This window comes from Lagopus leucura, unplaced genomic scaffold, assembly GCF_019238085.1.
Source record: "Lagopus leucura isolate 7727_CA_CO unplaced genomic scaffold, USGS_WTPT01 Super-Scaffold_100157, whole genome shotgun sequence".
Classification (NCBI taxonomy): domain Eukaryota; kingdom Metazoa; phylum Chordata; class Aves; order Galliformes; family Phasianidae; genus Lagopus; species Lagopus leucura.
The window spans coordinates 9,097,469-9,121,034 of record NW_024962334.1 but is presented as its reverse complement, the minus strand read 5'-3'; the positions used below and the strand labels follow the sequence as shown (position 1 = coordinate 9,121,034).

Here is a 23,566-nt window from a genome sequence, read left to right as displayed (position 1 = left end):
TACTTAGCAATTGAAATGTTCTTACTCATGCGGTGTTGAAACAGGAGGGCTCTGTGTTAACCAGTTTGAAGCTTGACTGGTATTTGCTGTATTGATCAAACACCTATGTGTGCTTCAGGATGCAAAACTAAAGCAAGTGCAAAAATTAGAATGGAAAATAGTGCAAGTTTGCTGTCAAGTCAAAATGAGAACAAACTGTAAGGAGTACCAGTACAGATGACCTATGAAGAGCAGTTATCCATCATCATAAATAAGAAACACAACCACTAGTACTTTACTTACCAGTACAGAGTTTTCTTGAAATGAACTCACCCACTCCTACGCATACCAAATGTCAGTTAGCCACAAGCCATTCATTTACATAAAGAATCTGATCCACGTTAGGATACAATGAACACTGAAGTCATCTCACAGCATGAGTTCCCATGGGAGGGGACTGCCACCAGGCATCTTTCTCTGCATTTCACCTTCACATACGAGCATTAGTGATGAAAGACTACAGAACCTGGTAAAGCTGGCCATACAGAAAATTATTTGGGTTTTTCAAGCGAGCTGATCACTCATTTCTTACTTTGTTTGAAAAGACTTGCATTTGAGATAGGATAACAACATTGGCTGGGGTGGGCAGTTGCCTGGAAAACAGCTCTGCAGAAAAGGATCTGGGAAGTCTTCAAACATAATTCAACAAACATGCTTGAAGAAAGAAGGCCAGACACATCCTGGGCTGTATTAGCAAGAGAATAGCCAGCAGAACCAGACGAGCAATCATTCCCCTCTTTTTGGCACCTGTGAGGATGCATCTGGAGCAGGAGGCCACCAAGCCAGAGATTGCAGCGTATGATGGATGCAGACAGGCTGAAGGAGCTGGGTTCATCTGGCCTCGGGAAGAGCAGGCTCAGGAACAGCAGTGTCTGCAGCTTCCTGACTGGAGGATACTGAGAAGATGAAGCCAGATTCTTCTTGGAGGTGCATAGCAATGGGATTGAGAAGTGACAAATATAAACCGGTACATGGTATATTCTGGTTAGGGATGAACATTTATTTTTTTACTGCAATAGAAGTCAAATACCGAAAAAGGGACTTAGAGAGGTGGTGGAATCACTGCTCATGGAAGTGTTTAAGTTAACTGCACACAGCCTTGAGCAACCTCTTCTGATTACATCTGTTCTGAGAAAGAAGTTGGATTACAAACCTCCAGACGTCTTAAATATAAGCTACTCTACTATTTTATGATTTGTTGCTGGAGAAATGTTAAGTGAAATAAAAGTTATTCCATTTTTGTTTTAGACTAGAATTCAGCCTCTCGAGAACTGAACGTGAAACTTTGAACTGAAAAATTAGTTTTTTTGTCCAAAACATTGATTGATTTCCTAGTGGAGATTATACCTGTTAAAAAAAAAAGGATGCTACAGCTTAAATATCTCATTTTGCTTTTGTGTGTAGGTAAGGAAATGGCAATTTCTAGCACCTGGAAAGATTCATTCATGGACACAGAAACAAGAAATCCCTCCCTCACATATGGGCATATGGGAGCAGTATGCTTTACTGCAAAACTTAAATAGGTATTGCACACAAAGGAGAAGTTTGAAAGGCTTCTACATTTATTTGCAGTCTTTTACAGAAATGTCTTCTAGTGCCACCAAAATGCAAAAAAAAAAAAAAAAAAAAAAAAAAAAAATCTTATTCAAAATTTATTTTAAGACAAATGCTGTGTGAAAGGACTGCAGCTAGCATTGGACCTAAGCTCAGCTTCCAACGTCGGAAGTTGATTTCAGCCTTTATATCTTGGCCTACTGTTCAGCCACTTGAACAGAATCTCAAGGATACAACACGATCTTTTCATGATCCTTAGCTATTGAAATGCATACATTATATGTGCAATCATGTAGTGTTCCATCAACTAGTCAAAAGATTTTTGCCAACAAAGGCTTTCTGTTTGCTGTAGTAACTGGCATTACCTTTCTTGGGCTAGTGATATTGGTAGTGCTTTCTATTCAAATTGTCACAGGTTATGAAGAAGTTAATAACAGATTTTCCCAAAATAAAAACAAGGAAAAACATAAATGGAACAGAAAAGGCTCTTTTCTTTTCTTTTCTTTTCTTTTCTTTTCTTTTCTTTTCTTTTCTTTTCTTTTCTTTTCTTTTCTTTTCTTTTCTTTTCTTTTCTTTTCTCTTCTCTTCTCTTCTCTTCTCTTCTCTTCTCTTCTCTTCTCTTCTCTTCTTCTCTTCTCTCTTCTCTCTTTTCTCTTTTCTCTTTTTTTTAATTTCTCCGTAGGGAAACTTCTAAAACCAAAAATCTGGAAACTCCTTTGTTGCTAAGAAATTAGAAGACACAGAAAATTCTAAGGAAGTGTTGGTCAGCTATGGACTCACCTGGAAGTAATGTGTTTTTCTCTATAGACACTTTTATCTATTCAGGCAGATGATAATTCAATGACAAATGTCAATAATCAAATACTTCTGAAAGTATCTTGCCTCTACATCATTAAAAAGCAGGAACAATCCATTGTGCTTGATTATATGTGAGGAAATTAAACCACAAAAAGATTTTTTGAAAATGTGTAAAACCTCCACTGCAATGAAATTCTGGGATCTGATTTATCATTGTTTGCATCTCAGGTTACTTTTGGACGACACCCGGCTGTCTACAGATCAATGGAAAACAACCCTGTTTTCAGCAGATGCTTCTGGTTGTGTACTGCATGATGCAGCGAAGCATGCCAATAGAAGTCAGCCTAAAGGTTGGTCAGAACAGTGTAAGCCATTTTATGAGTCATGTGCCCAAAACATGCATAGCCCTGTACCTGCACTTTTGAGGACATTAAAATGCTTCCCAGATATTCAAAATCATACCTTAGGTGAAGACTGTTCACCAAAACTATAAGGTCACTTCAACATCCTTATGTTGAAGGTGAGAAAAATGCGGATGATGGAGATGTGTCAGTGACTACACACCACGTGCATTTCCTTGGAGTCTTGAGAATACGATGCTTTGATCTCATGGCTGCCAAAGCTGAAGTTTATGACATTAATATAGTCATAAGCATTGAAGCAAGAATCGATGACAAACTGTTTGGTCACAAGTTTTATTTGAAATTGTTTATTTAACAAGGCAATGGTGATTAAAAAAAAAAAAAAGAACACAGTTTTCCAGTATACTTTAAATACAAAAATGTTGTCAACTTCAGACACTGTGAAAGAAATGTCTTTTCAGAGAGTAGCATGTGTGATAGAAAAAGAGTGGAAGTAGCTTCCTTGTGGAAGGACAAGCTTGTGCCGGGAGGTGTGGGAGCACACTGCCAGTAACCCACATTAGCAAGGAATCTTATGTTCCAGTTTCACACCAGCTTTCTCCCCATCTCTTAGAAATTAGGGGAACTCTCAGAAAGAGTACTGAGGCAGTGGCACAGGCTGCCCAGGGAAGTGGGACCTCCGTCCCTGGAGGTGCTCAAGAACCGTGTGGATGTGGCACTGAAGGACGTGGTCAGTGGGCATGGTGGGATGGGTTGGTGTTGGACTAGGGGGTCTTAAGAGGGCTTTTCCAGCCTAAATGGTTCTGTGATTCTATTCTGTGATTGCCAGACATGGTCTTCATCAATTGTCCCTATCGATCCCTACCTCTGTCTTACAGCTGTGGGAAAAGTGTTTTCCTTTCACCAACGGGAACAGAAATGGGAAATGTGCTACATACTGGCTTCACCGAGCACAGCCTTCAGTCACTTCAATTGTGCTTGATGCATAAGCAAGAGGAAACAAACAAACAAGTGACACTGAGCTGTACTGGAAGTGATAGTGGGCACTATATGAACAAATTATATTTCCTGATGGGCGACACAGTGTAACACCGAGAACAGGGTACAAGAAACAAACCCCTAAAACCACCCCAACTCCTCGACTCGATGGGAGAGCAGCGATTTTATTCCCAAACACATCTTCTCCCCTTTATTTTCACGCCGTCGCCTCCCCCAGGCCGCCTCCCGGCCCGGCCCGGCCCGACCCGACCCGGCCCGTCCTCCCGCCGGGGAGGCACCGCACCGGCCTCACGGGAGCTGTAGGCGGCGGCGGCCGGCGGCACCGGAGCGACCCGCAGCGCCCTGCTGCGACATGGCGGCCACCGCGCAGGTACCGGCGGGACGGCCCGTCCGGAGGAGCGCGGGGGGCGGCGGGGGAGAGGCGGCGGCCGCGGGGAGGGGGAAGGAAGTTCGGCGGTTCCCACTTGTTGCGGCTGCGGCCCGGCTTCGGGGGGAGGAGCCGCGGGGACGGGGGATCCGTACTGCGGGCCCCCGGGGTGGGGAGAGCGTAGGGCGGCCGGGCCCGGCGCCGTCGGAGAGGCCCGGTACGGGCGGGGACCGCGGCCTGGCCCGGCTGCCCGGGGTGCCGTCGCCGCACCCCCCGAGCCGTGATTCCGTTCCAGAGTAAACAGCTCCGTCTCGTCGCCCCTAAATGCCACCCCCAAGCAGGCCCTGCCGTTCCCCTGGCCGGGCACCGCTGCTCCCGGAGGAGCGGAGTCACGGGGCCGGGATAGAAACCAAACACCGGCCTGCGCGGTGCCTCACCGGGTGCGCAGTGCTGACACGCAAATATTTGCCCGGCCCTAATCCCGCTCGCCCTTGTGTCGGCAAATCTCTGTCGGATGACAGGGGCGCTTTTGCCGGACGGGTCTGTCTCCAGACCAGGTGCCAGGATCGCAGCCGGCCCTCCTCCCGGTACGTTGTGCAACAGGCGGCGAGGAGAATAAGCGAGGCTTTGGCGAAAGGCGTGAGCGCCCGGTGAGTCAGTGCGCAGAAAGGCTGTGCAGCTTGCGGGCTGGTGGGCACGCTGCTGCCCCAGCTGACGGCCGAGGAACGTGGGGCGCTGCCTGTTTGCTGTGCGGGCTGTCGGCTTGTTTTTGCCGGCGCAAAGTTTTGTTTGGCGTGCGGAGTTGGTCGGCCGTAGCTGCCACGCTCCCCCTCGGCCTCCCTGTGCACCGAGTTACTTCCCAAGTGTAAACAAAGGAGAAAGAGCAGCAGGCGTTCTGCCTTCACATTCTAAATAGTGAAAGTGGCTGTTTGGTTTTATTCAGCTCTGATGGAGGCAGACTGCAGTTAAACATCCAGGGTACAGCCTGGACTCGTTCTTGTCAGTAACATGGCAACGAGTGTTCTGTTGGTGTTTTTCTTGTTTTCAGTTCTGATGTTATGTAGCAGGAGCGCAGCAAGAAAACACGTTGTCTTCCAACTGCAGTGCATGTTGTACATTCCAGATATTGTGTGAAAGGCGTTAACTTCTTCACGTCTTCCAAGGATCCTTGTGGGTGTGCTTAAATTGAGAAGACGTTCCAAATGTTCCAAACAATGTTTCCAAACATTAGCGTTTAGAAAACAGGCTGCACTGCTGTTCCAAAGTTGTATCTACGTTATCTATGGTGGAAAACATGCAAGCTGGTTTTCCTTTTCTTTCCTGTCCTAGTACATATATTCAGCAGTGTTTTGTGTGAACGTGGTTTCACTACTTCTTCTCAAGGGCCAGTTCGTTATGAAGCCTGATTTTCTTTTGCGCAGGAGCCTCTTTTGTACAGCACCTGACAATAATGAAAGAGTGTATTATATTTGCAGTTCCTCTCTCTGCTGTCAGACCATTACATAAAAGGAATGGGAATTTGTCTTCATGCCCTGTTAGCCAGGCTCTGCTAAGACTTCGTCAGGGAGAGATTGAGACCTGAGGGGAGAGAAAACTATTGAAAATACATTTTAAGGAGTGTTTGTAAAATTACAGAAAATATCAAATTGGACTGAAGGAAAAGCAGTGCTGAAAATTATTTATAGCTTGGATTGTTATTTGTTTTGCTTTGGAAATTATAATTACCCCTTCATGGAATGAACACTGAGCCCTCTGGTATTTTTTAGGTATTGTTTAGATTATTGAACCAGAGAGAATTGTAAGAACCCTAAGTGGTTTTATTATTGCATATTATTATTTTTGTATCTTTACACACCGTGTTTATATTTGTTTGGTTTTGCCAATGCGAATATATATATATTTTTAGCAGTTTGAATCTAGTCTGTTTTCTTTTCATGTTTTTCTGTAGCAATTCCAATTTCTCCAGAGACTGACGGTTGCTTGTGTCCAACAGTGTTGGACATACTAGTAGTAATTTGAAGTTTGTTGTTCAGATATATTCAGAAGGCTTCACATTTTGTAACACTGATAGAAGGAATGGAAAATTACATGCTCACTCTCAGCCTCACAATGCATGGAAACCCCGTGAAACCTGCACAGCGCATTTGCTGTTATACCCTCTTGTTAATTTGATATTTTTGTCCATCACAGTGTTCTTCAGTTGCTGATGGAATAGTGACCTAAGCAGAGATGTTTGTTAACCTGCGTGTGTGCCCACCATGAGATTTAATTTCCTACTGGGAAGGAGGATGGACATGCAAAAGGTCTCCCTACTGCTGTGAGCCAGCGTAGATTTTGAAAGTAAACAGGTTGGATCAGTCTCTCCTCGAATAACTTGTCGTCTCTGGGCTTGGCATCTGTCAGCCTGCCTGTTCCCAGCAGGTGTGATGGTTGCAGTATTCTACAGATTTCTCTTCCAAAGGCTTCCTAAGTCTTTGGGGTTCATAACTGCAGTCCCTCCTTCTCCCCCAGAATGATGACCACTGGGAGACTCAGAAGAAAATGGGTAGAAAGGAAATGCTCAGTGTTTCCTGCTGCAGAGGAAAGAAGGCAGGAATCTTTGCTATTGGCCCAAGGGTGGCATGATTCACCCAGCAGCCAGTCAGCCTCAGTTGTCGTAGCCTAGTTTTCGCTTGATGTGCTTGCCTCCTGTTTGATCTGCATTTGCGTGTCCAAAACCTGTAATTTTTAGCATTGCTTGTTGCTCATTCTCTGAGAACTACATAGGTGAGGAGTTGCCCTAAGGAGCTACTGCTCCTGTTGACTGGATGGAGGACAGGTGGAGTGCTACATGTGGGCTGTTCTCAACATCCAGCTGCCACGCTTCCCAGAGCTATTAGTTGGAGGCAGCCTTTTTAAGTGCGTCTGAAATCTCTGCTTGGAGGCACAGCGTGGAGCAGTAGATACCAAGGTAAAAAATCCTGCTGAGCCAAGCCCCCATTTGAATGGAGGCAGTTCAGAGTTGTGATGTGATCGTTGCTGTTTTTAACGCTCCTAAAGTCTGAGAGGTGCCTTAGACATAATGATCAGGCCAGGCTTGCTCAGGATGTTAATATGGCATCCGTTTCTCAGAGACCAGCTTTGGTGACTTGAAAATGAGGTTTTTGGAAGGCTCCAGGCTTATATGGTGAGCAAGTTGAGCATCATGAATCACTAGCACTCCTCTGCAGCTGGAAGTCCTCTTCCTAATTCTACAGGTAACTTTGTGATGCTCCCCTGAATAGCATCTGAGCATGTGGTGCCTGGCTTGAAGAATGTGTGAGAGAGATCTCAGTAGTTGGGCGAGTTATGGCGAGGAAGAGTGGCTTGGAAGAATGCGACTGTAAAGGGGGAAAAATCTTTTCACTTTTGAATTGTACTTGTCTTTTCAGCTCACCAGCTGAGGTGGGAGGGATGCATTTCCCAATGAAATAGGTTTGGAGCAGCTGAGGAGAGGCCATGGTATGGGTATGGTTAATTTAGGGGTGCTTGTAAGCAGTGGCATAGCTTTCCTGACATGGGATGAGATGTGGCATGCCTTAGGGAGAAAGGACAGATGAGTTTGTTGAGAGCGATACTAGAGCAATTCCTGTTATCGGAGGAGCACTCTTCTCTTTATGAACTGACTGCTTCCTCAAAAGCCAGTTTCTCCCATCATGAAACAAGGTTGTCTTTGTGAGATAAACACAAACACATCCTTGTTTTGTAGCTGCTGAAAGCAGTCATTTGGATTCACACTGTTCAACAGTTACCAATGTGAGGCAATGCACTGTAGTCTCCACATTAGGAAACTGTGTCCCTGGCCTAACACATCCGTCCTGTTTGTCCATTTGGTGTGATGTTTTAGACAGGGTTACATTAAGCCTTAGAGGCCTGATTTGGTAGGTGCAGTGTTAAAAGAAGTTGCTATAGTTACTGGCTTTCCTTACTAAGGGTTAAAGTTTACTGTCTTATGGAGTTTTTAATGCTACTGGTAAACCCAGATGTGTTGTTTGTTTGTTTGTTTTCTAAGAACCATTCTGAAATACAGTGAGTAAAATAGAGAATGCAGGCCAGTTGTCCATAGCATGGTGAAGTTTGCACAGAGATCATTAATATCTTTACTGACTCACTGTTGGCTGTTCTGACAGCGAACAGTATTTTAGGAATGCCATTAATTTGAGTTGTGAACTGAAAATATCTGTGGAGTGCAATGGCTTACCCACAATTGGGCTTTAATGTAAGGAGCCCTGTCTACTTTTCAACGATGCATTTGCAAAATATGAGTGTTTTTGTGCATTTCACCTCATCATTTTCACCTCTTTTCAGCTATACTTTGATACTCTGACTTTTTTTTTCTGGATGTGCATTTCCTACAAGATACTTGTTACTATTGTATGTCCAAACACTTCAGAACAAGGTTTTCATGTTGGTGGCAGTGGGAATCCAGCGTAGGTTTGCAGTGTATTCTCCAACAACCTGCTTGTAGTACTAGAAGAAGTAAAAATATATATATATAGTCTAAAAGCCATGTTTTTCTAACTGAAAGGTGAAGGTTTGTTGGTGTAGAAAATGGAGGGGGAAGATTCACTTAGAATTTCACTTCTCAGAATGGAACCTAATTTCAAAACTCACAAATTTCAGCTGGCATTCAGGCTCTGCCTGCCTTTTGCTTTTAGTCATCCGATCCAATGTAGTCCAGCATGCCTTTTTACCAGCCATGTATCTTTATGTGGTACTAAAGCACAAAGGGTTGAGCTTCCCAGCGGAGTTGCATTTATGTGTGCTTGAGAGCAGAGTCATGCTGCCTGTTTTGCAGTTCACCTCAGACTCTTCTTTGCTGCAAACAGTTCTTCAGCATAATGGACATGCAGGTGCCTGTGTGGTACCAAATGAGAAGCTAGCAGCTCAGCTACAGTGAAATCCACTGGGACTACATATTTCTTGCAACATCAAAATAATTTTTCCAGGCAATTACTGGAATGAAATTACTAACTTAAATCAGTGGCATTGCTGTCTTGAGAGGTAGACTTTCTTTTCCCAGTTCTTCCCTTGTCTTTGTGATATTTCTGTGCTGTGTTCTTTAACCTGTGTATCTCGTAGCCATTGTGTGTAGTTTGTTTTCCTCTGTTATATTCCAGAAGCATTGGAATACAGTCCCACAATCATTGTTCAGTATCTGCTTTTCTTCACGCATTACACAAGGGAATAACACAGTTAAAATTAACGTGACTCATGGACATAGGATTTGGCTCAGTGTCAGCACTTCCCTGTTTTGTTTCATACAGTATTTCTGAGTAACAGGTATAGAATTGCAGACACCAAATAACTGAAGGTCTTGTGATCTCTGTAAGGACAGTGTCTGTAAGGGAGATGTGATGAAGGGTCCTTGTTTGGAATGGCTAGATCAGAATAATTAGTTAGCATTTCCCTGAGAAGTTGGAAGTAGTAGAGTTTGGTTTCCAATGAATTTGTCTTGCAGATTTGATGTACTTTTAATCTAGATTACCCTAGGACCTTCATGTTAGCTCTGCTCTTGGTGTATGCTGAAAATACACTCAACTGAGGTAGGGATTCTCTGACGTCAGGCTGTAACCAAAGTAACAGGCAGCCTCTTAGCCAGGGAAGAGAAACTCTGCTTACTCAGTTCCTCCCAGCCTCTTGGTTGGAGTGCGCATGGAGGTGAGTAATATTTTGAAGACTGCTATCTAATGTCAAGGGTGAATAAAAGTGACCAGTGAATTCAAAAAAATGTAGCTTCTGGAGATGTAGACATGCCCCCAGTAATACTAGGAGAGATTTCATGAGATCAGAGTAAAAGTAGGTCACACTAGCTATACACCACTAGGCAATTTAATTATGGTCATTAAGTTTTGCTTGTGGCTTCTTCTGTGTCCCTCTCCCCTTCAGCTAAATCTTTTCCTGTGAGTGGGTTGTTTCCTTTCTGCTTCTTTCCTTAATCTCCAGGACATCCTCCTCTGCAAAGAAGATTGTTACCTCCACACGGATGCTTAAGCCCGCAGGAGACGGAATAACCATCCTCAGATATCAGCAGGCGCAGCCCAGAGGACTAGTGATGTGCCTTCCCTTCCCTGCCATACTCTGTGTCTGCTCCGTGGTGCAGCTCCTCTGAGTCCTTTACACTGTTCTGCAAGTTAATGCCCTTGGCCTTAGTCAGATGCTGTTATGTAAGAGGTTGTGATACATCACCTAAAAAGCTTTTGACCCTAAGCAGGTCACTTGTGCCTCACACATATATTATGCTGCTCTGACGGGGCAGATAATTACTGACATACAAAAATAGAATAGGAAATGCTTGGTCCTCTGAGATAATGACCACAGGGTTATGCCCTAAACAATTCTGGGCAAAGTGTTCTGTGATCAGAAAGGACTAGATCAGGTATTTACAGATGCTCTTCCTATTTTGAAGCTTCACGAAACAAGTTAAGGTACATTGTCAGCTTTCCTTGCTGATGGGAGAGCTCTGCACTCTTCTGTGGAATGTGTTGTTTTCTGAGCACATCTCTGGAAGGACCATGGGTAGGAGTGCACCTTTCTCCCTGTTTAGCAGAGAAGAAGGCAGTTAGAAAAGTGTTGGCACATTCTCCTTGTGCAATAGCCCAGGCTGAAAAATGCCCTCACGAAGGACAAGCTAGATCCTCCTTCTTGCCCTTGCTCTTTTCTCCCATTGCATGATAGAGAGCATTTGGTTTGGCCATACCTTTTGGTTTGCCATCACCCACACTGCAGTCTTTTCTTCTTATGCTCCTTTCTGTAACAGTTGTCAGACTGGACAGATATGGCTGATATTGGAAGAGGAAATGTTGACTCACTGGATTTGTTATTTTTGCCTTTTTTCATTGCTATCTAAACTCAGCAGGTTGCCAGGAAATTGCACACTTTACATGATCTCTAAGTAGAACCAAGATAGAAATATTGTATATATGGTAAGATTGGTTTTGGTGTCCTGTTTAGATTGCATGTGGAAGAACATAGTATTTTGAAGGTTTCTACCTTCTGTCAAGATTGGCTTTAAGGTTTGCTATGAGCCACTTCTACCTTGCATCAAAAAGAAAAGAATGCAGTCATTTCCAAACAGCACCATTTTATGTAGCACAGAAAGATGTTTCTTTTCTGATCCATTCAGACACCTGCTCGAGCACTGCCAGTGTAGTTAATTTGGAAGTGAAGGAAAGAGATGAGAAATGAAGTAGGATCGCTTGATGTAATCACGTTCATATTTCAAAAGCTTGTTAGCTTTTATTTGCAACTTAATTTCATTGTAGCTCAGTTTGAATGCTAATAAAACCACAGAAGTTGACCTGCAATTTTTCTGAAGGTTCAGTACTCCTGATGTGCTTGCTTGAAAATTTGGCAGTACCATTGCAGGTAGGATTCTGAACAACTTATGAAGGTGTGATACTTGGTAAGACCCCAGTGGCTTTTTGGAATGATTGTTCCCATGAGCGTTTGAAAAGTTGGGTAACCAGGCATGGTTATTTTACCAAAGTGCCTGAGGCTTTTAGTTGATTTTTAATTCATTTATTTTAAATAATGAAATTTCTCTATGAGTGCTAGGTATAACTTACTCATCATTGTTTTGAACAAGGGAAATGGATGTTCTAATGCATAAGGTATCTTTATCCAGCCAGGGATGCTGTAGCAGAGCTTAAAATAAAGTGGTATCCTCTTACACATGTCGGGAACAGTGGGTTCTGAGGTGGGGATGAGGGTTGTTTCTCCTGATAGAACCAGTCCCAAGTAGTAGCTCTGATTAGTAAAAAACACATCCTGCGGTGCCAGAAGATCATGATGTATCATTTTTGGACACCTTGATCTGTGCCTGCTCTGCATCCCTGTGATGGCAGTGGTGTTGTGTCTTCTAATTCTGCAGGCTGCAGGGAAGGTCAGGCAGAGGATTTTTGCAGGGAAAGTCCCGTGTCATCAGAACCTTCCTCAGGGTCACGAGATCAGTTGTGTGAAATGCCAGCCTGATCTGAGCTATAGGACTGTGTTGTAACTCCAACGAGAGAAAACTGCTCTCTGAGGTTTGCTCAGTAGTTTTGAAAGATGGAAACAGAAATAACTGAAAAGGAAAGTGAAATCTAGAAAGAAATAGAGAGGAGGTTCCTGAAAAAGAGTTGACACTCTGAGAATGTATTCCTAAATGGGATTTAAATTCCAAAGCATCTCTGTTCTGGTCATTTGAGGTGATAAAGTCTTGCATTTTTTACAGAATTGCAGGTGTCACAGTGAAGAATAATCGTCATCAGCCCCAATGATCATCAAGAATATGAACTTTGTTATCTAGATGGAAGAAAAGATTAACAGCCCAGAAGGGGAGCCCTTTTGGTTTTCAAGATGGAGGCAGCTACTGGTGAAAGCCAACTGCAGCGAATTATCAGGGACTTGCAAGGTATACTGACATAGTGAAACATCCTCCGTGTTTTAGGTAACAGAGCAGCTGTGTTTTTGATTGCATAGTGCTTCTGTGCAGCAGTTGTAACAGCGCAGTCGTGGTTTGCTAGGTGCTCATTATAGTTGTGACTGATGTTTTGTGAGAGAGGTGCTGTACTGTTTTCAAAATCCTAAATATTTAAATATTGCATATATATGCATATATATATGCATATTTAAATAAACAAGCTTATAAATAAGCCTTACAATTACAACAAAAAAAAAAAAGTTTGCAGAGTGAAATTAAAATTATTGTGTTGTGTGGTGTGAGCTAGAGCATGTTTGCATGAGTAGAGCTAAGTTATAAGACTTCATGTGAGAATGAAAAGGAGGTCTGATTTTTATGCCATCCCTTGGTGGAAAGCTGGTGTTGAGCTGCTCCTCGTATGTGAGGGCTAAAAAACAAGAAGGGCAGCCCAAGGTGGGAATGGAGATCCAGAGGGAGAGTATTGCACAGCTGGATCTGCTCCATGTAGCTAGAGCTACATGCTTTCTGTGCATTCGCCTTGTCCTCTACTAGCAGTAGCCAACCTCATTTTTCTACAGCTCTACAATGGGCAAAATTGGCAGCAGATCCATAATCATTTTTCTGCTCTGTCTCTGACTCAATCAGCTGCCTATACTGAGATCTGAGTATTTTTCTTTTTCCTATGTATTAAAAATAAGGCGTAATATGCACCAAAGCTTGGAATCCGGATCTTCCTGTAGCATAAAAAGGAGATCTACATGCTTGCTAACAGCAATAAATTTTAATTTGCAAAGTGGATTTAATGGGATTGGGTGCCAAGGCTCAGTCAGGCATCCAAAAGGAGTACAGAGTCATGTGGACAGCACATTCGGAATCAGTAATTTCTGGTGCTGAGAAGTGAACACTTTGGGGAATAGAGCATCCAAGGACACGGCAATTCGCTTTGACTTGAGGTTTCCTCACCCTCCCATGGGAGTAGGTTTTAGGTGAAGGGAGTTGCTGCATGCTTATTTTTATGTACGTTCTTTTCCCATTTGTGTTTTGTAAGCAGCACAAGCTGAACCTTCCTGAATATTGCATGGAGAAGATAAATGTGCTGACTGAACAACTGTTCTCGTTTTACTGATCCCCTTTAGCAGATTACATGCTTTGTTGTTTCTAATCAGAATTCTGTTTGGCATGTGGCAGTAGCAGAACCTTAATGTGCACATGAGACAGTGAAAATGTATTTCCTTCTTCTGCTGAACAACCAGTTAGCAGTTATCTGATAGCGCTTCTTTGGTAAGTGTAAGGAAGAGGTTTTGCTCTTTTTAAGAATAAAATAGTAAGTCAGTGTGCCAGACTGACAAAACTTGAGCTCTAGTTTTTGTTATGTGCAGTATTAAATTGCAAGCACATCAGCAAGCTTTTTGCACTGTGATTGAGACATCTGAGCTGAAACTAAATACACGTGCATGATATCCAGGTGAAAAACCTATTTACTCACTTGCCTGTGAATTCACTGTTATATATTTCTTACATTAGTTAATCATTTTGGTGTCTTGTTTTAAAGATGCTGTGGCTGAATTAAGTAAGGAATTTAAAGAAGGAGGGGAACCAATCACAGATGACAGTGTCAACTTGCAAAAATTCTCCTACAAGCTTGAATATCTTCTACAGGTAAAAAGTGATATGTGTCATTTATAATCAACATCAAAGTGAGGCCTTATTTTCTGTTGTTGCCTCGTTAGTACTTAGGGTTTAACTGAAATGATCACAAGTTTCCATTTGAGTCTCTTTTCAGGACTGCCTGACGTGTGCAGCTTATTGTATATATTTTGAGTGAGAGCAAATAATTGTAATCAAAAAGCAATGCTGACAGGCTGATTGAAGAATAAAGCATTTTTCTATTGATTTGAAGGATTTGAGCTTGATTTTGAAGATGTACACTTCTAAATTATCATGAAAAAATTGTAGTAATGACATCTTGACAACAGCAAAATAAATAGTAGTAGACAGCCAATAATGCAAATACAGTGGCATCAGTAATTTACAGCATTTTTAGCGATTTCATTGCAGAAATTCATTTTTATTGTATGCAAATCTTAATGCCAAAGGCTGATTGTTTTAATCTGAAATACTGCTTATGGTCTAAAATGTCAGTGAAAGGGGACATTGCTGGGCAAGGTGAAATTAAGTTAGCACTGTCTGTGTACACATACACTGTAATCATGCCACTGACAGAAACACAGCCATGCTAATCTAGCCTTGATCTAGGCAAGGTAGTTCTAATTGGGTTGAAAGGCTTCAGCAGGTGCTGAAGAAAACCCTTGGGATTCGAATGCTCCAAGCTGTGGTCTGTACCCTCACCACATCACTGCTCTGAGTGTGGTTTCACAGCTTGTTCAGGTAGGTGCATGTGTCACATTGCCACACTTGATTGAAGGGCTCTCAGCAACTCAATTTCTTTTCCTGAACACCTCCTAAAACTGCTGCTAAACTTAATTTGAACAATTTTTAATGGCCATTTGTATTTAAACTTAATCAAGAACTTTACTGTCTGTAAAGCATGTTTAGTAGCCACTGGATTATATCAGTGCTTACTGTACAGTGTTACTGTACTTTCTGAATACATTGTCTAAAGCTGAAGAGGAGCTCTGAACACAGATACTGTGTTGGAAAAACAATTGGAAAGGAGTGGAATTCCACAGTAAATATATGTAAGTATATTTATGTTTAAGTTTTGTTCATTGCTTTTTGTTTTCCTTGCTTAAGTTTGACCAGAAAGAAAAAAGTACATTGCTGGGGAACAGGAAAGACTACTGGGATTATTTCTGTGACTGTCTGGCAAAAGTCAAAGGAGCTAACGATGGAATTCGCTTTGTCAAGTCTATTACGGAAGTAAGTGCATCAGTTAATCATCACAATCCATGCTTTGTGTTTTGGTGTGTCTTTGCAGAAAGCAGAGAAATAAAATTTACTGCTTAAATAGTAAAGTATAAAAATGCAAGGTTACATCTTTTTGGTAGAGTACCATATTTTATAGAATTAGATAATCTTTTATTTATTTTGAAGACCACTTACACAAATGAATAGTTCTATTTGTATCTGGTTGTGCCATGCCTTTTCATTAAATAAGTGTCATTTTCTCTAAAAATGAATGAACAATAAGCCAAGGGTAGAGCCTGTATCTTCAGTATACTTTAAGAAAGGACTTAGTCTAAGTGTAAGAGAGAAGAACCACCATGTTTGAACATTCTTAAGACTTTCTCAGTTGGTCAGCAGAGTTAAAGAGAAATGACTGAGAGCAGAGTTTCATCTTCTGACTCAATTTTCTTCCTTTATGTCAAAAAGTCAAAATGATACAGTGGCTCAGGATTGTTGCCATTATTTCTTTGAGAAAGCTCACAGGAACAAGACAAAAACTTTTATTTTTATTAGAAATAGTAATAAAAGTGTAATTTTCTAACAGCCACATTACATCGTCAGCTCAATCATTGGGTGAAATAAATGCTGTGAGAAGCTTTCTGTGCTGATTCTGTCTTTAGAATCATTTGAGAGAGAACTTTCCTTCTGGGGAAAAGAAGTGGTGGTGCAAACCAGCCCTGTCCTGATACTCAGTTCTTTTATCTGTAAGCAGTGCTAACTTGTATTAGCAAGTTACTATTCACAACATGTTTACCAATTCTCTCAACAATTCCACCACAGCATCATCTCCAAATAATGTCATCTTGAGTCATATGAAAGAGAGCCATAGTACTGCAGCAGAGGCAGGCTTTGTATTCCCTGCATCTCTTATTTCTCACAGAATCACAGAGTTGTAGGGATTGGAAGGGACCTCTAGAAAACCTCCTGCTAAGTCCAACCCCCTGCTAAACGATGTCACCTACAGTACATTGCACAGCAGTGTGTCCAGATGGATCTTGAATATCCCTAGAGAAAGAGACTCCACAGCCTGTCTGGGCAGCCTGTTCCAGTGCTCTGTCACTCTCATGTTAAAGAAGTTCTTCCTTGTGTTTGTATGGAAGGGGAAGTGTTCCAGTTTCTGCGTGTTGCCTCTTGTTTTATTATTGCACACCATCCAAAAAAGTCTACTCCCATCAATTTGACTGCTGCACTTTTGGTATTTATAAACAGTGATGAGATCCCATCTCAGCCTTCTCTCCAGGCATTGATTTTGCCTAAATGATCTTTGACCAGCTTCTCCTCAGCGTCCTCTTTTTCTCTGATCATGTGCATTCACTCTAGTATTTCCATGCCTAAAAAATAATTGCTGTTCAAATTGATAAACCAATGGGAATAAGAAAAGTATTCTTCCAATGGCTTCTGGTGTTGGGGTTTAGTTTTGTTTTTGTTGGTTTTTTTTAATTCTTCTTAAGAGGTTCACTGAATGCAGATGCTCTTGGTCTGACAAATCAGATCTTATCAATTTAAGGGCTAAGTATTAATAAAGAATTTGTGCATTTGGGAGGTTATTGTATCCATGGGTATATGCATCTTGGTTCTATGGCTAGGCTGGCTCTAAGGCTCTTCCAGCTGTGGCCATACACACCTTAAATTACTTGAGCAGTCACTTTCAGATATGGTATGCACACTCAGATTTTGCCTTATATCAGGAATTGCCCTTAGCATAGTCTGTATTCATGTACTTGGAATGTTAGAAGATTTTGTTGCTCTTGTGATGTTTTGACATTATAAAATGGACAACTGCTGATTGCAGTTATAAATCTGTCATTCAAAAAAGATTTGTCCCAATGACAGTACTGGGAGAATGTATCTATCAGTGGCACTGCCTGTTACTTCCTTCACAACTAGTGGCTTGTTGTGTCTTTTTTGAGTATGTATGTATGTATGTATGTATGTATGTATGTATGTAGACTGTCTTCATCATGCCTTCCTACATGATTGCAACCAATATTCAGGTCTTTTTCTCTGTGGTTTCTCTCTTCCAGCTGCGAACATCTCTTGGGAAAGGAAGAGCATTTCTGCGTTACTCCCTCGTTCATCAAAGGCTTGCAGATACCTTACAGCAGTGTTTTATGAACACCAAGGTGACCAGGTGAATAGAAGAGTAGCTTGCTGACTGATAACTGTTTGCTCACTGTGAACGAGCAACATGACCAGGCAGCTACTGAGAGAAATTGAAACCTTTCCAAATAGTTAGCTTACAGGGCTGGTGATAGGATACACAGGATAATAGACCTTATAGCCTGGGTCACTGGCTCATACTTATCTTAGACTGGTAAATACTGGAAGTTGTTACAACTGAATGCTTGTAAAGTGGATGGTGTAGATGCATCTATATGTGGGCTTTGAAGATGACATTTTTATAAGCATTGAAGATCCCTGGCTGGATCTTCTGTACTGTATATCATAAGGGAGGATTAATTTGCTAGCGTTGCACAAAGCTTCAGGAAGCATTTGCACATATTCCTGGCTTGTCAGACAGAGGAGTAGCTCACTCCAGCCAACAAACACCAAAGACAACTTATAGTTAATTGGAAGGGACACTTGCAAGGCTTTTAGAAAAAGCCATCTCATTGTACAGTGTATTTAACTTTGTAAGCTGTTTTCTGTCCTTTATCCTTGACATATTAAGTGTGTGCTTTACGTATTTAGTGTGATTATCCATTGTATAGTAAGTATTTTGTCTTGTCAGTGTTTTGCCCAAGCACTAGAGCAAAAAATGTTTTGTACAGGGACTCCTTTAATGATATTTCTGTGAGCTTCATTCAATCTGTTTGGTTTCATTTGTACCAAAGGATTGCTTTCAGTTTATACTTAAAGTATCATGCCAGTTTTTTCTGGGTAAGAGTGAATAATGATGTTTTTTGTTTTTGTTGTGTTTTTGTTTTTTATTTTTTTGCAAGTGAAACTGCTGCTTCTTTTTTATGTATGAATGAATACTACTTCTGTCTTTTTGTGTTTGTTTTCAAGTGACTGGTACTATGCACGAAGCCCATTTCTGAATCCCAAAATGAGTTCTGACATTGTGGGTCAACTCTATGAGCTCACTGATGTTCAGTTTGACTTGGCATCACGAGGCTATGATTTAGATGCTGCTTGGCCAGCATTTGCCAGGTAAGATAACAACACATTGTCATCTTCTGCTTTTAAATGTAGGAAAGATGTGTTGGAGCAGGTATATGCTTTCTCTATGTAATTAGTCAATGACCAAACTGGTATTTTTTCCAGACCAGTGGGAAGTATAAAAACTTGTAGATTTGATCCAGATTCATGCCTGTTAGTGGAAGTTTTCTGGGGCTGCATGCTGCCACCATCTGGTTGAGCATCCACCACACTGTAGTACAGTTTCACAAAGCTAAGTTGCACTGATTCATGTGAATATGAAAAGCCACAGCTCCAACCTCGTAATCCTTATAGGTGCTTTTGACATTCCTGGTTTGTTTTCCATTAGCTTCAGTGGTTTTTAGCCCAGACAACAGGCACAGTTGTGAGTGGTAGTTATAACTAGACAAATCCTACACACAGCAGTAGAAAGATGTGTACATATGATGTCTTTAGTCTTCTCTTACATATTGTATCTCCGTGTGATCAACAGGAGGACGCTGTCCTCACTTGGGTCTTCAGCATACTTATGGAAGCCCCCAAGTCGCAGTTCCAGCATGAGCAGCTTAGTGAGCAATTACTTGCAGGTAAGCAAAATACAACTAAATGTGTGGCAAAGGAAATCTTTAAATAATGGCATTATTCCAAAGAGATTGGAGGTTTTATGATAATTATGACTCATAATGGTAATCTACAGTACTTTAAATAAAGAGTACTTTAAATAAAAGCCAATTAAAATCAGTCCAGTAGCTGATTCAAATCCATGCCAATCTTGTAGATGAAAAAAATAGATACATTCAGAAGGCAACATAAAGATAGGTATGTTTTCATTCATTTTATGTGAAAACATACCTTTTGTCCTATAAGTTGATGTCTTGTAGTTTTACAAATCCAGCACAGAAGGTCACTGTGCGTTAAGAGCCTGAATTTGTTATCACTTGAACATAGCATGTGTAATTCCTCTTGAAGCTGGTAGGTCTACATTTTTTTTTTTCTGGGTTAAATTTCATTGCAAACTTACCTTACACTAACAAATGGAAATAATTTTTAAAAAATTGGGTGTTCAGATGTTAAGGTGCTACGTACTATTACAATGCCTCCTCAGTGTTCTTGTCATCACCAAAGAACAAAAGCAAAAAGTTAAGTCATCCTGATTTCTGGAATGTTTGAGTCTTTTTCTTTGAAAAATGCAGCTCTGATTCAAGTTATAAATTTTTTTTTTTCACATTCTGCTTGTTTAGGCTCCAGAGTTTCCCTCCAGCCCTGATGCAAATAACTCACTAAATGCTGAACACTTTGAGGGCTTTGAAGAGATGCGTGTAGAACTTGACCAGGCTGAGCTAAGGCAGAAGGAACTTCAGAGAAGTATTCACCAGCTAGAATTGGAAAACCAGGAGCTGCAGGCAGCTGTCAGCCTTCAGAAAGAACAGTTGCAGCTGGAAAAAGAGAAGAGCAATAACTACAGTGAGGAGAACTCCCGGCTGACAAAGATGATCACAGAGTTACAGAAGCAGTGTGAGGTTTCGCACTCCACTCAAAGCACTGTTCATGACCTGCAGAAATGCCTTCAATCGCTGGAACTGAATGCCGCGGAGCAGCAGAAGGAATATTCAACAAAGCTGGCGCAGTTGGCAACCAGTAAGGAGGATTATGCCTCAAAACTGCAGCTGTTGAATGAGGAGTTGGAGGTCTGTAGGGCTTTAGTTGCTATGAAGGAGCTTTGCATCGATGAGCTTAAAGCAAAGCTAAGTTCCACAGAACAGAAGAATCTCAACCTCCTCGCAAAAGTTGATGCTGCCTTAGAGGAAAAAGGACAGCAAGCTATGGCCCAGTGTGACTCTGCCCTACAGATACAGGCATTACTAGAGAAGCTTCAGCAGACAGAAAAGGAAAAGGCAGAGATGCAAATACTCAGTGATGAACACACATATCAGCTGAAAACCGCAAAAGAACAGCTGCAGCTGAAAGAAGAGGCGCAGAAGGAACTGGAGTGCAGATATAATCGCCTTGCTGCTGATTCCAGAGAAGAGAGTGAAAAGCTGCTGAGGAGCATGGAAGCCATGGAAAAGGAAATGGATGCGCTTCAGAAGGCCCTGACCCTGAAAGAAAAGGAGATGGCTGAGCTCCAGACCCAGGTAATGGGGTCGCTGGCTCAGGTGGGGTCACTGGAAAAAGATCTTGAGGAGGCAAGGAAAGAAAAAGAGAAACTCAAGGAGGAATATGGTAAGATGGAAGAGGTGCTTAAGGAGAAAGCCCAGTCACAAGCAGAAAAATTTGAACAACAGGAGGGTCATTTAAAAAAGGTGAGTGAGACTGTGTGTAGCCTTGAGGAGCAAAAGCAGAAGCTCTTGTATGAGAAGGAGGATCTCAGACAGAAAGTCAAGGAGCTGGAGGATCAGATGGAGCAGCAAAACTCTGCAGTAAATGAAATGAGTGAGGAGAGCAGGAAGCTGAAAACTGAGAATGCAGATTTGCAGCAGTCCAAGAAGAAGATGGAAGAGAAGCTGAAAAATCTGGAAGCCTCTAAAGATTCTCTGGAAGCCGAGGTGGCCAGGCTGAGGGCCTCTGAGAAACAGCTTCAGAGTGAGATAGATGATGCCCTTGTGTCAGTTGATGAAAAAGAGAAGAAGCTTCGAAGCCAGAATAAACAGCTGGATGAAGATTTGCAGAATGCCAGGAGACAAAGCCAAATTCTGGAGGAGAAATTAGAGGCTCTGCATTCAGACTATAGAGAATTAAAGGAAAGAGAAGAGACCACCAAGGAATCTTATGCCTCACTTGAAGGACAGCTGAAGAGTGCTAAACAACACAGTTTACAAGTAGAAAAAAGCTTAGACACTTTGAAGGAGAACAAGGAGTCACTCCAGTCACAGCTTGCAGAGAAGGAAGTACAGTTACAAGGCATGGAGTGCCAATGTGAGCAGCTAAGAGAAGAAGCTGAAAGACATAGGAAGAAAGCTGAGACTCTTGAGGTAGAAAAGCTCAGTTTTGAAAATACATGCCTTCAGCAGACAAAGCTTATTGAATCCCTCACATCAGAAAAGGAATCAATGGAAGAGCACCAACTACAGCAGGCAGCTTCTCTGGAGAAAGATGCGAAAGAGCTGGCCTCCAGGCTTACAGTAAGTGAAGAGCAGCTGCAGGTCAACCGAGATGAAGTGTCTAGGCTGCAAACAGAACTCCTTGATGTGCGAGTCAAGCTTCAGCAGACCACTGATGAGAGAGAGCAGTTGAAAAGTGAGCTGGCAATCAAAGAACCTGTCTTGGGGGAGCAGAAAGTGCTTGTCCAGCAGCTGAAAGAGCAAATAGAGTCCCTCAACAGAAACCATGTGCAAGAACTGGTGCAATGGAAAGAAAGAGAAGAAGTGCTGAAAAGAGAACAGGAGACAGTAGCCCTTCAAAAAACTGAGCTGGAAAATAATTTGCTGAGTCTAAAGGAAGAACTCTCCAAGGTTAAGCAGTATTTGGAAGCTGCTAGAATGGAAAATGTAGAAAACAAAGATCTCCTCCATAGGACCAACACAGATATGGCTGAACTCGGTATTCAGATTTGTGCCTTGTCCTCTGAGAAGGTGCATGCAGAAGAGCAGTTAGCCCAGGCCAAAGAGAGGCTCAAAGAATTGGAAGAACAGGCAGCAGCGCAACAGGAGAAACTGAAGCATGACATTTCTAGTCTCAGACAGGAGAACAGGAGCCTACAAGAGAAACTAGAGGAGGCTCAGATATGTATCTCAGCTGTCCCAAGTCTGCAAGCACAACTGGAGACAGCAAAGAAACAGGCACAGAGCTTTCAGGAGACCAGCCAAGAAGAGCTGTCTGCCATAAAATTTCAAATGAGCACAGAGATTCTAAATTATCAGACAAAATTCAAGGTAAATGAATGTGATTATTACAGCTGAAAGAGCTGTGCAGGATTTCCCCTGCTTTACCATCTGCTGCAGGAATCACAGGGCAAAATCCTAGGGTTTATGTTGGCCAGGCTCTGGGACTAGTGTGCAACTAGCCTTAGCCTGGGAATCTAAAAATATCTCAACATGGAATGGCCTGGCTTGAAAAGTACCTCAAGGATCATCTATATGGATGAGCTAGGATGGTGTGGAGATAATATAACGTTTGGTATAATGTGCAGATAATTCCCTTGTCTGTTTTTGTGTTCAGTTGCTCAAGGTGGCAGCCAGGAAGACCACGTTTTTTCTTCCATAAAATCAGAAGTTAACCTTGTATATGTGAAATGACATGCCTAGTGGTTAAGGACTTTATTGTGTTCTGCCATTCTGAGATAAGAGTCTAAGATTAATCAGTTAATCTGGGCTCTATGCGTGCCACTGGTGCTATCCAGAAATCCCACCAGTTTGAGAAAATAGTGTACATTTATTTATGTTTCTTCCTCATAAACACTTCTTAAACCTCAGTATAGAATCATGGATTCATGAGTATGATTTGGGCTACCTCACTCTTTTGAGGCCCGTTAAGCTAAGCTGCTTTTTTGCTGTCAGCTGTAATAGCCCATAGCAAGTAACATCAAACCACAACTAGTCTGTGACCACAGAGGGTTCTGAGTCCATAAGCTGGGTTTCTCATAGCTGTATTTCATGAGTATTGCTTTTATACCAGACAGGGCAGTATGGTCATGATTCAGGATTGGAAATTTTTTTAGGTGAAGTGGGGGCAGCTAGAGGAATGCTAACTTCTGACTCGATCTCTCTGCTAGGCTGCCAATGAAGAATGTGGGAAACTAAAGGAGCAACTTGAGGAGCAGAAGAGACAACAGCATGCTACAGAGGAAGAGATTGCAGGTTTACAAGTAAGTGCTTGATCTGATTAAGCAAAGACAGAGATTTTTGTGTCAGAATGCATTAGTGTTAAAAAGGGAGAAAGAAGGCAACAGAAATGGGTGTGAGTCTAAGAATGTCTTTGAATAAATACAGGTGTAGCAGTCTAAAGTTTTCCATGGAAATGGAGATTATTAAAATCACA

The 23,566-nt window shown here is 42.0% G+C and overlaps 1 protein-coding gene across 5 annotated transcripts in view; it reads left to right on the top strand.

The window, feature by feature from the left end:
* The first annotated feature begins 4,062 nt into the window (after positions 1-4,062).
* Positions 4,063-23,566, top strand: part of FYCO1 (FYVE and coiled-coil domain autophagy adaptor 1) — a 34,087-nt gene continuing 14,583 nt past the window's right edge. For 2 of the 5 annotated variants that reach the window (XM_042888486.1, XM_042888482.1), the window contains exons 1-9: positions 4,572-4,769; positions 12,353-12,532; positions 14,094-14,200; positions 15,296-15,421; positions 17,473-17,579; positions 18,458-18,601; positions 19,083-19,176; positions 19,831-22,461; positions 23,301-23,393. In XM_042888486.1, the coding sequence (XP_042744420.1) occupies positions 12,478-12,532; positions 14,094-14,200; positions 15,296-15,421; positions 17,473-17,579; positions 18,458-18,601; positions 19,083-19,176; positions 19,831-22,461; positions 23,301-23,393 (3,357 nt within the window). In that variant the 5' untranslated portion in view covers positions 4,572-4,769; positions 12,353-12,477. Of the gene's footprint in view, positions 4,123-4,571; positions 4,770-12,352; positions 12,533-14,093; positions 14,201-15,295; positions 15,422-17,472; positions 17,580-18,457; positions 18,602-19,082; positions 19,177-19,830; positions 22,462-23,300; positions 23,394-23,566 lie in introns of those variants that run through there. The other 3 variants (XM_042888483.1, XM_042888484.1, XM_042888485.1) reach the window with 3 other exon arrangements.